This window comes from Ovis aries, chromosome 12 (genome assembly GCF_016772045.2).
Source record: "Ovis aries strain OAR_USU_Benz2616 breed Rambouillet chromosome 12, ARS-UI_Ramb_v3.0, whole genome shotgun sequence".
Taxonomy (NCBI): domain Eukaryota; kingdom Metazoa; phylum Chordata; class Mammalia; order Artiodactyla; family Bovidae; genus Ovis; species Ovis aries.
Window position 1 is genome coordinate 43,362,377 of NC_056065.1, and position 13,270 is coordinate 43,375,646.

Below are 13,270 nucleotides of genomic sequence, written 5' to 3' on the forward strand. Positions count from 1 at the left end.
CCCAGGGTCTGGTAGCTCACTATGGCAGAAACCAGAAACGAAAACAGTGTGGAGACGGGTTCAGACAGACTGAGCCGGGCCATGCTGCCCTTAACTGCTGGGTACTCTGCCGCCCTGACAATGAGACTGATTTTTAGAAAAGTGACCTCATTTCCATCCAGAAGGAAAGAAGCTCCCAGGCCCAGCCGACTGCCTTGCCCGATGCCTTCCCAGGAAAGTCTCATTCATCTTGTCTGTGCCACTGGAGCCCAGACAAGGGTCTCTGGGCACCCCTGGCTGTGTGCGAATAATCACATCGGCGGCTTCTATTGATCACTTAACTGTGCGCTGGGCAGTGCTTTAAGTTTTTACAAATCTGCTCTTTAAAAATCATTTATTTATTTATTTTGGCGGTGATGGGTCCTCGTTGCTGCATGGGTTTTTCTCTAGCTGCAGCGAGCAGGAGCTGCTGTCTAGTTGTGGCGCACAAGCTTCTCACTGCAGTGGCTTCTCTTACTGCAGAACAGGTTCTAAGCAGATGGGCTTCAGCAGCTGTGGCCCGGGCTCTAGAGCACAGGTTCGACATCTGTGGGGCATGGGCTTGAATATTCATTGGAAGGACTGACGCTGAAGCTGAATCTCCAATACTTTGGCCACCTGATGCAAAGAGCTTACTCATTAGAAAAGATCCTGATACTGGGAAAGATTAAAGGCAGGAGGAAGAAGGGATGACAGAGGAAGAAATGGTTGGATGGCATCACCAACTCGATGGACATGAGTTTGAGCAAGCTCTGGGAGATGGCGAAAGACAGGGAAGCCTGGCATGCTGCAGTCCACAGGGTCAAAAAGAGTCGGACACGACTGAGCGATTGAACAACAACAGGCTTAATTGCTCTGAGGCATGTGGGTCTTCCCAGACCAGGCATTGAACCTGTGTCCCCTATATTGACAGGTGGATTCCTAACCACTGGACTTCCAGAGAAGTCCTCAGCTTAATTTTTAAAAAGAGCCAGTTGGAAAGTGGTGAGGCAGGAATGCCTGGTACCGGCTACCCTCATGTACCCTGCCCTAAGCACACAGTGTCTCAGTGGGCCTCCTCAGCAGGAAAGTATGGCTCTTACTTCATAGATGGAGGTAGCAAGGCTCCTGGGGCTCTGGTTCCCCTACAGGCAATGAGGAGGGGAGCTGGGCATCAATCCTGGTCTGTCCTGGCTCTGGAGTCCAGGCCCTTCCCCTGTCAACACATGGACCAATGGGAAGGTGAGGTTCTCTACTTGGAGCCTGAAGTTGGCTCTACCTGAAGCTATCAGCAGCCTGACGGCTGCTTTGCTTAACAGAAATCTTTGGGAAGATACTTCATAAATGGGCTTGGGTTGAAAGTCTTTCAACAGGTGGGGCCTCGGGGTGCAGGTGTGAGGGGGAGTGGAACGCCTGCTCCTTATGGCGTGAGGAGATGGGGCACGTGGTCCTGGGTGGGCACCAAGGTCATGGGAAGTAGCTGAGAGCATCTGTGGAATGACCGGCCCTGATGGGGGGTGCTTGGGTCATGGCGCCTGTCAGCTCCTGGTTCAGATTTCACAGTACTGGTTTCTCAGGCGAAGCCAAAGTTCAGGCCTGAGGTTTCCCCTTGGACCCATCCTGTTCACTCCTCCAAGACAAGCACCTCTGTGCCAGGGCAGGATGCTGGCTTCGCAGCCCCAGCTCTCTGGGGCTGTTGCTTGCACTTCAGAGTGGGTGGAGCTGATTCCCATGGAACCTTCCATTCCAGTGCTCACCAAGCTCCTCTGGATCACAGCTCCTTGCAGGTCTCTGAAGGAAAAGAGGACCAGAGGGGAGTCTGCATGGGTCTCAGAGGACAATGTCTCCCAGTCAGCTACGGGTGTTTCAAAAGGGAGATTCCAGATCCCACCTGTGGCATCAACATTTCTGAGATTTCGCTTTTTCCTTGAGGTCACCAGATGATTCAGAAGCAGGAGGTATTTGAACTTCAAGTTAAGGGCCCTAGACGGGGTCCTGTTATTCCTGTGCTTCTATAAGACACATTCTTAGGGATGGCTGTGAGGTCCACCTCAGAAGAGTCAGGGAAGGGATTCATGGGGCCTTTGCCTTTTGTACCTACAAAGTAGTCACAGAGGAGGCTGCTGCTGAGCTGGGTGAGAAGACAGAGCCCAGGGCAAGGTCAGTGCCACCTTCCATGCAGCCAGCTGCCCTTGGCCTAGGTTTTCCTAGTGGGAACATCCCTTTGGCCCAGGAATAGCATTATCAGACCAGCAGCTATTCTCCAGACTAGGAAGAAAGGTCCCAGGGAGGTGTCAGCTTTCTTTTTTCTTGAAAAAAAGAAAAAGTCAGAGCAGAACCCCATGGATGGCAGAGAGGGCTGAAGCTGGGACAGGAATCCACCGAGTCCACCAGGAGTACACTCGAGCAGTCCTGCCCGTCGGCAGCTGAACCCCGAGAAGCCCTCGGAGAGCCCTGAGCGGCTTCCTCCGGTCTTGCTCAGCCAGGACATCATTTGTTGATTCTAGAGTCCAATCCCTAGCTCATGATTTCCTCCCTGGTTGCCATGGCCCCGCACAGAAAACACAGCAAACTCCTGGCCCCAGGCAGCTCATTTATTTCAAATATTCCTTGCAGCTGGCCTCCAACCATGTTTGGGTGTCTGGACCGGAGCATGAACTAATTGCTCTGTCTTCGGCCCCCTCCCCAGCTCCCCCGGCATACTTTATGGTTCAGTAAATCCACATTCCTCATCTCGCCGCCGAGGAGGAGCAGGATGGAGGGCGGGTGGGGAGTCATGTGCAGGAGATGGATGGTGGAGGGAGGAGGGGGCTCTTCCCATCTATGGCCAAGCCCGAGAGCCTGCTACCTGCTTGAAGTCAGGGTATTAATTACAACCACATGGGCCAGTCTGCACCATGGTTTTATTAAGACCGTTCCCTTCAACATGAAAGCCTGCTCCCCAGAAGTCTCCCGGTAACACAAAGGCCCTTATTTTCCCTCTGTGTCTGCCACCCACCCCCATCCCCTCTCCACCCCCTGACCCTTCTCCTCCTACTGCCATCTCCTTCTAAGCAAGTTGGAGTGGCAACCCAGACATGAACTCCAACCTAAAAATAAGTTCAGCCCACCCCTTTCCTCCAACTGCATCTGCGGAAGGCATCTAGGGGTCCCTTCTCCCAACACCCACCTTGATCTTTGAAGACTTTACCTGGGAAGAAAGCATATCTCTCAGGAAGTTGGGTGAGAAACGTTTGGGCCATTCTCAGAGACCAATTCCAATCAGGGAACTGTCATTTTCCAGAGGTGCAAGAGTTATGAAAGCATGTGTTTACACACTTGCTGATATGTCTGGCTCTGTTCTAGAGCCTTATGTCATAGGACTTCCCTGGTGGTACAGTGGTTAGGAATCTGCCTGCGGATGCAAGGGACACAGGTTCAATTCCTGGTCCGGGAAGATTCCACATGCTGTAGGGCAGCAAAGCCCATGCTCCACCACCACTGAGCCCACGTGAAACAACTGCTGAAGCTCCTGGGCCTAGAGCCCATGCTCTGCAACGAGAGAAGCCACTGCAACGAGAAGCCTGTGCATCACAACTACAGTAGCCCCTGATCACGGCTGCTAGAGAAAGCCCCCACACGGCAACAAAGACCCAGTGCAAACATAAATAACTTTAAATATATATATACATATTTTAATTAAAGACTTCTGTCACTCTTGCTACCCTCCTCAGAGATGGGGACCATGGTGACACAACTTTGCAGAGGCTCACCAGGATCACATAGCTCATGAGAGTCAGAGAAACACTGGAACCCAGGTCTGACTTAGGAGGCCATGTGGCTCCTTGCTGGTCCAACCCAGTCACACACTGAAAGGATTTCCCTTTACCCTGCAACTTTTTCAGGAGTAGAGTTGACCTAGTCACCACCAGTGGTCTCCAAACTCTCACAGAAGGTCACCTGGGGAGGTGGAGGGAGTCACGCATCCCTGGACCTGGTCCCAGAACTGTGCATTCTGTCCATCTCAGGCAGCGTCCAGAGATGAGCATCTTAACTAACATTCCTCAGCTGGGTCTGATGCAAGAGGTCTCAGGAAAGCTGGCCAGGAGGTTCTCAGAGAAAGTGACAGGGGCCCTTGATTCCAAGGGTCTTGGGCCTCAGACCAGGGCAATTTGCCCAGCACCAGCAGATCCCAACATGCCTTTAGAATGAAAAGTACCCACAGGGAGCTGAGGGCTTCTCAGGTGGCTCAGTGGTAAAGAATCCACCTGCCAATGCAGGAGACACAGGAGACAGGAGTTCGATCCCTGGGTTGGGAAGATCCCCTGGAGGAGAAATGGCAACCCAGTCCAGTATTCTTGCCTGGGAATTCCCATGTACAGAGGAGCCTGGCAGGCTACAGTCCATGGGGTCACCAAGAGTTGGACACGACTGAGTGACGGAGCACACAGGCACACACGCAGGGAGTAGAATGCACTCTTGTTAATTCTTTGGAAACTAGTCATGATGTGTGGTCATATCTAGTAAACTTCTGGACTCTTCACTTCATCAGTCACCAGTCCTCTAAGCCAGAACTTCCTGTCTTCTCCGCTGGGGTGCGGAGTGGGGAGCAGCTAGCAGAATGGGCTCATTCAGCCTTCCTGTGCACTTGGCACTGGGGATGCAAAGATGGGTGAAGGACCAGCTCCTTTAGCTGAGTGCCCAGTGCTTGGACTCTGAAAAGCCAACAGTCAGCTCAACAATGAGCCAAGGGTCCTTGCTGATGTGCAGAATCCTTTCTACTAGCTCAGTGAGTCCCTAACTCTGAGCTACAGGCTCAAGAACTTCTGAAAAGGATGGGGATGTTCTAGGATCATGCCTCTGGGATTCTCCTCCTCCATCTGGGACCCCTGTTGACACTCCACCCTCCACCAAGGGCTCTGGGGGGTCACCCCATTATCTGTTGTTGAAAACCATGGACCTGGGAGGGGTTTGTCATGCCCTTTCCCTTCCCCTAAAGATCAAAGTTTGGGAAGATCTCCTGGAGGAGGGCATGGAAACCCACTCCAGTATTTTCACCTGGAGAATCCCATGGACAGAGGAGCCTGGCAGGCTACAGTCCATGGGGTCGCAAAGGGTCGGACATGACTGAAGGGACTAAGCACAGCACAGCACAGAGCTCAAAGAGGGACTCCAAAGCGCCTTTGTATTGTAATAAACTTTCCTTTATTAGGTTACTGACTATTATCAACCATCATAAAATAGAACAGGAGTTTCAAAACTGTACAGGCCACAAGGCTCTGGGCTGAGAGGAAAGACAGATGGGGCTGAGGTTCGGGGAGCTGGGGTGTCGGGGGTGCAGAGAGACGACAAGGAGCCCAGGGGTTTGTCCAGCGTCTGTGGGTGACGGCTGGGTCAAGGCGATAAGGCTGGGATCTGTCTAATGAGACCCTCTCATGTATAACATTCATCAGAACATGGCCCACCCTGAAACAGGAGTGAGGACAGTCTTTAAACGTCTCAGGTTCGGTTCCTCCCACCCACTGGGGGAAAAACAAACCTCCCAATAGCAAGGGGAAATTTACATTCCTCACCCAGTCTTGGCACCAATTTTGTGCTTTAAAAAATATACTCCACTGGAAGACTTTTTTTTTTTTAAGGTACCCTACAGCAGCTGTTTAAAACATAATTTTTATGGACAAATATATATGCATATATATTAAACATTTTAAACAAATAAAGTCATCTATTGTACCTGTACAGAAATGAACAGAAGGCAGATTCTAAGAGGGTGGACTTCAAGACATAAGAAAAGGTGACTTGGTGGCAGGTGCTGGGGTCTGCTACGTGGGGGAGTTGTGCAAGGGAGGGTGCTTCCCCCCCGCTGCAGGCTGCCCGCCCCACCCCACCCTGCCCCACCCCACAGCTCTGGGGCACCGTGATGAACTGAGGCTGCTCCACTTCAGCCCAGAGCCTGGACAGGGGCACCAAGCGGAGACAGGCACTGGCTTCGAGGACACACAACTCTGCTCTGGTTTCCCCAATCCTGCCCTGCCCCTGGCCTCTCAGACCCACTCATCCCCCTGTCTTGTTTCGGCAGGTCCTCGACAGGGGAAGCCAGAGCTTCCGAGTATTCACGTGGCAAATCTCAGGTAGGAAAGCGAAAATGAAACCAAACCCACACCAAAAAACCCCACAGAAGACTAAAAAAATAAAACCACGTGCAAAAATGGATGAGCCTGAGTGACAAGTGGCTGTCTGGGGGGATGCAGGGAGCTGCCACCGCCCTTGCAGGCAGGTCCCTAAGACACTCATTATTGCACGTGAGGTGCCCTTTCAGGGGCCTGCTCAGGCACTCAGGAGCAGAGCCCCTTGGAAACTGTAGATCAAGGGGCCCACACAGAGGTCCCCTGTGCCCACGTGGGGACACATCACAAACACGACCCAGCGCAAGGGCCAGGTGAGGCACACACATCCCAGGAAGGGGCAGGTGGAAGAAAAGCAACAGAACACTCCAGAGAGAAGTGACCCGAACAAAGTGTCCTTTCTAAATGGAATAAATAAATGGCTTTTGTTACAAGAATAAATACAGGGTATGGAGGCACCGGCAGCCAGGACTGATGCTGGGTGCTCATGCGCCTAGGGAAGGTCCCATTTTGGTTTCTGCCTCGGTGGCCATGGTGAGCTTCTGACATCCTGAGCTTCGCCCGTTGTGGCTGCCCTGCTGGGCCAGCGCTGGCCCTCATCTAAGCACCTCTTCGCACCCCTTGGATCTGTTCTCGGCACCGGGGGGTCCCAGCAGGTGTGGGGAGCACCCAGGCCACCCCAAGAGCTGATCAGAGCTCAGGGCAGCAGTTTATCCTCTGTGTTTTTTCCAAGGAGGGGCTGTGATACGGCATGCGGGGGACTTCTGCCAAGGTCCAGAAGGAGAGCAGAAGGGCCCGTATCCAAAGCCGTCTGTGTCCGGCGGGGCAGCCAGGGAGGATGAAAAGGAAGTTGGGACTTCCTCCCACGCCTCGGACGCCGGTCCAAGGCTCGTGGCGCTGTGGTGGCTCAGTGAGTTGGCACCGGGTTGGGGGGGGCGGGTTGTGATGGCGGTCCCAGGTGGAGCATCACTGGTAGAGGAGGTAGGCCTTGAGGGAGGCGGGCAGTGGCAGCGCGTGGATCTCACCCAGGCGCCCCTTCCCCAGGGCCAGGCGCACCGAGCGACGGCAGAGATCCATGAGCGGTAAGGGCTCCGCTGCGGATATGAGGAGAGAGAGGACGTCTGTTAGTACAGCTCTGGCTGGTTTGAGAGCAAACATCAACAACAGCAGCAATAGCATCACTGACTGATACTAGACGTTTTTAAAAAAAATGTCTATTGATCTATTTATTTGGCTGCACAGGGTCTTGGTTGATCAAACTCAGGCCCTACTGCATTGGGAACTTGGACTCTGCCACTGAACCACCATGGAAGTTTTGATACTAGTTTTAATACCCAGATAACTACAAATTAACTCCTTTTACTTTTTTTTTCTGGCCATGCAGAGTGGCCTATGGGATCTTAGTTCTCCAACCAGGGGATGGAACCTGGACCCTCGGTAGTGAAAGCGTGGGGTCCTAACCTCTGGACCACCAAAGGTTTCCCTCATTTTAACTTTTTTAAAAAAAATTATTTATTTTTGACTGATTATTGCTTTACAATATTGGTTTGATTTCTGTCTCATTTTACCTTTTAAATGAGTTATTAATTGCTAACACAGAAAGGAGAAAGCGATGGCACCCCACTTCAGTACTCTTGCCTGGAAAATCCCATGGATGGAGGAGCCTGGTGGGCTGCAGTCCATGGGGTCGTGAAGAGTCGGACGCGATTGAGAGACTTCACTTTCACTTTTCACTTTCATGCACTGGAGAAGGAAATGGCAACCCACTCCAGCGTTCTTGCCTGGAGAATCCCAGGGACGGGGGAAGCCTGGTGGGCTGCTGTCTATGGGGTTGCACAGAATCGGACACAACTGAAGCGACTTAGCAGCAGCAGCAGCAACACAGAAAACTCACTGGGCCAGGCCCCCGTGTAAGCCCTCGTTTAATCCCCATGATGGTCTGTTATGAATGATTTAATAATCACAGGGAGATACATACCATGATCATCATCCCCATTTTACTGATGAGGAAACTGAGGGATGCTGCTGCTGCTAAGTCACTTCAGTTGTGTCCGACTCTGTGTGACCCCATAGATGGCAGCCCACCAGGCTCCCCCGTCCCTGGGATTCTCCAGGCAAGAACACTGGAGTGGCTAAACTGAGGGATAAGAGTCCAAATAACTTTCCCAGGGCCACACCACTGGCAGGACAAGGATCAAGGGTTAGGATCAGGGTTAGCTCTAAGCCACTGAACTTGAGGCCCTCTTCATGGGCTCTCCCCTGCATATATCCAGTCTCAGACCCTGCTCGGTCTTTCAGGAGGAGAATCATTCTGTGCTAACCCGACTGCTCACAGGGATGGTTCTCCTCTCCATTTTACAGCTGAGGGCACTCAGGTGCAGAGGGGACCGAAGCGCCAGGATTACAGGCTGGGATCCAAACCCCTGCAGTCGGGGCCCAGTTCATGGTAGAGCTGCGTCAGGAACCTGAATCCCAAGGGGCTTCTGGCAGCAGCCTGCAAGGGCACCTCTGCCCTCGTGTCCCTGGGAGGGCCTAAGACCTAGCTTCCTGCAAGAGAGGCTCCACACAGCCTGCATCTCAGATAAACCCTCTGCTCCAGAAGGAACCAGAAAGTCATGCCCTCCAAGGCCCCAGAGGCTGCTGAGTTGTCATGGGCTCTGCTCATCTCCTCTCCCCCCATGCCTGGATGACTCCTCCTTGCTCTCACCCATGAAGCCAGGTACAGGTGAGCACACATGAACGGCTGGGGCGGTGGGGGGGGGGGTCTCTCCCCCCACCAGGGGGTCCTGGATGCACAAAGAGCTGAAGTGAGTGGATCTGTGACCTCGTCCACAGCCTCTCCAAACCTCCTTGTAAACAAAACAAAAGGTCAAACCAAAAAACTGAGAAAACCCCAGCATTTCCCTTGAGATCCCATTCCACCAATTAAAAAGTAGATGAAAGTTCTTTAATATTCACCAGTGTGTCTCAGAATATTAAAAAGAATATTTAAAAATTCAGTCATTGGGAATTCCCTGGTGGTCCAGTTCAATTCCTGGGCTAGGAAGATCCGCTGGAGAAGGGATAGGCTACCCACTCCAGTATTCTTGGGCTTCCCTTGTGGCTCAGCTGGTAAAGAATCCACCTGCAGTGCAGGAGATCTGGGTTTGATCCCCGGGTTGGGAAGATCCCCTGGAGAAGGGAAAGGCTACCCACTCCAGTATGCTGGCCTGGAGAATTCCATGGACTATATAATCCATGGGGTCACAAAGAATTGGACACGGCTGTGACTTTCACATACATCACATACTAGTGGTTAAGACTTGGTGCTTATGCTACCGAGGGCTTGGGATCAATCCCTGGTCAGGGAACTAAGATCTGGCAAACTGTGCACTGTGTGGCCCAAAATGTAAATAAATAAATAAAAATTCAGTGATTGAAGACCAAATCCTAAGGCTGGTGGTTTTTGGGGAAATAGGGAATGACTGAGTAGGGGTTCCCTTTGGTGATGATGAAAGTGTTCTAAGACCACACCAGTGGCTACACAGCTGTTAGTAGCTAGAGGTCACCGCACGGTGCAATTTAATGGGTGAATTGCATGGCATGTGAATTATATCACAGTGAAGCTGTTATTTAAAAAAAGAATACATCTTAGTGTTGACAGGGCATTTATGAAATTCCAGGCTTTAAAAGAAGACAAACAATGGCTCTTTATCTCCCCTGGGCAGTCCCAGGAGACAGGACAGTCATAGTAGTGTCAGTTGCTCAGTCATGTCTGACTCTCTGAGACCCCATGCAGCCACACTGCCAGGCTCCTCCGTCCATGGAATTCTCCAGGCAAGAATACTGCAGTGGGTTGCCATGCCCTCCTCCAGGGGATCTTCCCAACTCAGGAAGTGAACCCAGGTCTCCCACATTGTAGGCAGATTCTTTACTGTCTGAGCCACCGGGGAAGCCCAGGAGACAGGATGGAAGTGGTAGATGTTTTTCATGGAAAGCTTCGAATCAGGGCCTTTCCTGGAGGAAGGATTAACTAAACGATGTTCCATCTGTTTGCGTCAAGGATCCCACAGACTCCTGGTGGATCAGGATGGAGTCATCCCACCTGCTGGTCTGCAGAGACCTGGTCTCCTTCACTGGACCTGCCTCGGTGACCCCAGACCTGGCCCCTCAGCTTCACCTGCATAGCAGCCTGACCTCAAGCAAATGGTTCCCTTCCCCCAGGCCTCAGCTTCCCCAGATGCAAGACGAGGAGTCTGGACCAGATGCTCCCCAGAGTCCCACTGGCCGAGCTCCTGAAGGCCAGCAATGCCAGGATGAGGAGCGAGTGGTCCTCTGAGCCTTTGAGTGGGGAATTGGGCTCCTCTCCTCCACTCAGAGGGCTTCCCAGGAGGCGCAGTGGTAAAGAATCCGCCTGCCAATGCAGGAGATGTTGGAGACACAGCTTCAATCTCAGGGTCAGGAAGGTCGCCTGGAGAAGGAAATGGCAACCCTCTCCAGTATTCTGGCCTGGAGAATCCCAAGGACAGAGAAGCCTAGTGGGCTACAGTTCATGGGGTTGCAAAGAATCAGACATGACTAAGCAACTGAGCACGCATGCTTCTACTCAGAAATTCTCCTCCATCCTCCTCCAGCACTGCCTCCTTCAAGGATGTGGCTCAGCCCGAGGAGCTTCCCCTCATGTCTGAAGGCACTTGAGAAAGCTTCGCAAGCCACTGACTATGATGGAGAGACTGCTGGGCCCTGGGAAGGGCTGAGAAGGAGTTCCCATCCCTACCTCTTGGCTAAATGGGTATCAAGTCAGCTCATAAACACCCTCAGGAAGAAATGTTTCTAAACAGCAGGTCATCCTCACCCCCACCCCACCCACTGCTGATTTTGCAGAAGGCAAGACTATGATGCCCGGGGTCCTGGTCTGATTGCAGAAACTGAACACAAAGCTCCAAAGATAGACATGGACATCATGCCAGGAAAAACATCTGTCCCACAGATTCTGGTTGGTCACTACCAGGACCCAGAAGGTCTTCCCGACCTCAGTCCTTTTGCCCAGGGTGGGGAGTGCCAGGCTGTAGGGTCTGAATCTGGCTCCATCTGCATGGAGTATGGCTCAGGAATCAGGAAGTGAAGCTGGCGCTATTTCCGGGGGCAGAAGGACAAGGAACTGGTCAAGGCCACGTGCCCACATCCACATCTCCAGGACGAGCAACCACCTGGTGGCCTATTTGAACACGCATGGCCAGGGTCACCTCCTAGTTCTCCAAGAGATGCCCACCCGCAGCCCCAGAGCCTGGTTCTGTGTCCAGTCCACGGGTGGTGAATGGACTTTAGGTCTGTGAGGTCAAGGATGTATGTCTCAAGTCAGGAAGTGCCCAGTTCAGAGACATTTCCACCTGCCACCTTCACAGCTCCCAGGTCCTGGGAACCAAAAAAAGAATTTGAAAATGCTGAACTGCAAGGAAATGCTTCCATAATGGGAGGCGCCATTAAAAGTTGGGGGGAGAGGTGCAGGAGGACTCTCCTTTGAGTGACAGCTGGTCTGCTGCTTGAAAATAGGCCTTTCCTAGGACTTCTCTGTGGTCCACTGGCTAAGACTTCATGCTCCCAATGCAGGGGGCCCAGGTTCAATTCCTAGTCAGGGAGCTAGATCCCACAGGTCACAACTAAGACCTGGTGCAGCCAAACAAATAAATATTTAAAAAAAAAATAGGCCTGGGGTAAGTGGTGAAGAATCCACCTGCCAGCGCAGGAGACACAGGTTTGATCCCTAATCCAGGAAGATCCCACATCCTGCAGAGAAACTAAGCCTGTGCAGCACAACTATTGAGCCTGTGCTCTAGAGTCGCAACTGCTGAAGCCCACCGTGCCCTGGAACCCGTGTTCTGCAACAAGAGAAACCATCACAATGAAAAGCCCAAGCACCGAAACTAGAGAGTAGCCCCTGCTCACTGCAACTGGAGAAAGCCCTCACAGCCACGAAGACAGCACAGCTGAAAAAAAAACAGGCCTTTCCTTCTGCATCTCCAGGGCGTGGGGTGGGCAGGCCTAGGAGCCAAGCTGGGCCCTGTCTCCCCCCTTCAGTGGCCATTGCTGCCCCTTCTTCCCAGAAAAGAGCAAGATGACACAGCAGCCCCTCTGGTTGCAGCCTCAGCCCCAGAGACCTTGAGCCCCGAGGAAGAGTCAGAACAAGTGGTCTGTGATCAGAGGTGGTTGGACAGTGGTGGAGGTCAAGCAAGGACACACAGCCTTTGCTCTGGCCCTGTCCAGGCCAGCTCAGCCCAGGGTCCCAGCACTGGGGCAGGGACTCTTCCAGGGAGGGTCCACCTGGCGTTTGGGGGAAGGCAGACTAGGAGGACAAAATGCCCACTGCAGCACCCAGGGTGGGGTGAGGCGGGGGAGGGGGTGCACAGGACTCTGACAACTCTGGCTGACCTGCTCTGCAAACAGCTGCTCCCTGCTGAGGTCAGCACCGGGCAGCTGGGTGAAGTGGGACTGGGTGGAGGAGGAGGGAGTGAACTTTCCAGACGACCCAGGGAGCAGTAAGACTGCTCGAAGGCTGTAGAGCCCAGTCCAGGCCTGACACCAAGAAGATGTATCTGGTCAGACGTGGCCAGGGCTTCTGCCTGTCACACCTTGTTCCCTGGGTGGACTCTGACATCTCTTCTTCCTCAGCTGCCTTGGGGAGTAAAGCAAACCCTCCTGGGCAGGGGACTTGGGTGCCCTTTGACCTCACCTGACAGATATCCACCATCTGAACTCTGGGCTCTGTCTCTTACTGCCTCATCTTCCCCCGAAGGCAGCAGCCCAGGGAGGGGAAGGAAATGTGGGTGGGACAGCACCCCTCCCACCAAATTCAAGTCCATCTGAAAACCTCAGAATGTGACCCTATTGGAAACAGGGTCTTTGGAGATGTAACTGGTTAACATGAGATCACATTGGGGTAAGGCTTCCCTGGTGGCTCAGCGGTAAAGAATCTGCCTACAATACAGGAGCCACAGGAGACTTGGGTTCTATCCCTGGGTCGGAAAGCTCCCCTGGAGGAGGGCATGGCAACCCACCCCAGTATTCTTGCCTGGAAAATCCCATGGACAGCGGAGCCTGGTGGGCTACTACAGTCCATAAAGTCACAAATAGTCGGACACGACTGAGTGAGCACTCACACATCCTGGAGTCGGATGAACCCTGTCCTTATA

At 52.8% G+C, this 13,270-nt stretch overlaps 1 protein-coding gene across 7 annotated transcripts in view; it reads right to left on the reverse strand.

Moving 5' to 3' along the window:
• Positions 1–5,158: 5,158 nt before the first annotated feature.
• Positions 5,159–13,270, reverse strand: part of SPSB1 (splA/ryanodine receptor domain and SOCS box containing 1) — a 70,531-nt gene continuing 62,419 nt past the window's right edge. For all 7 annotated transcript variants that reach the window (XM_042257290.1, XM_042257289.1, XM_060396510.1 and 4 more), the window contains one exon: positions 5,159–7,195. In XM_042257290.1, coding sequence (XP_042113224.1) covers positions 7,068–7,195 — 128 coding nt within the window. In that variant the 3' untranslated portion in view covers positions 5,159–7,067. The remainder of the gene's footprint in view (positions 7,196–13,270) is intronic.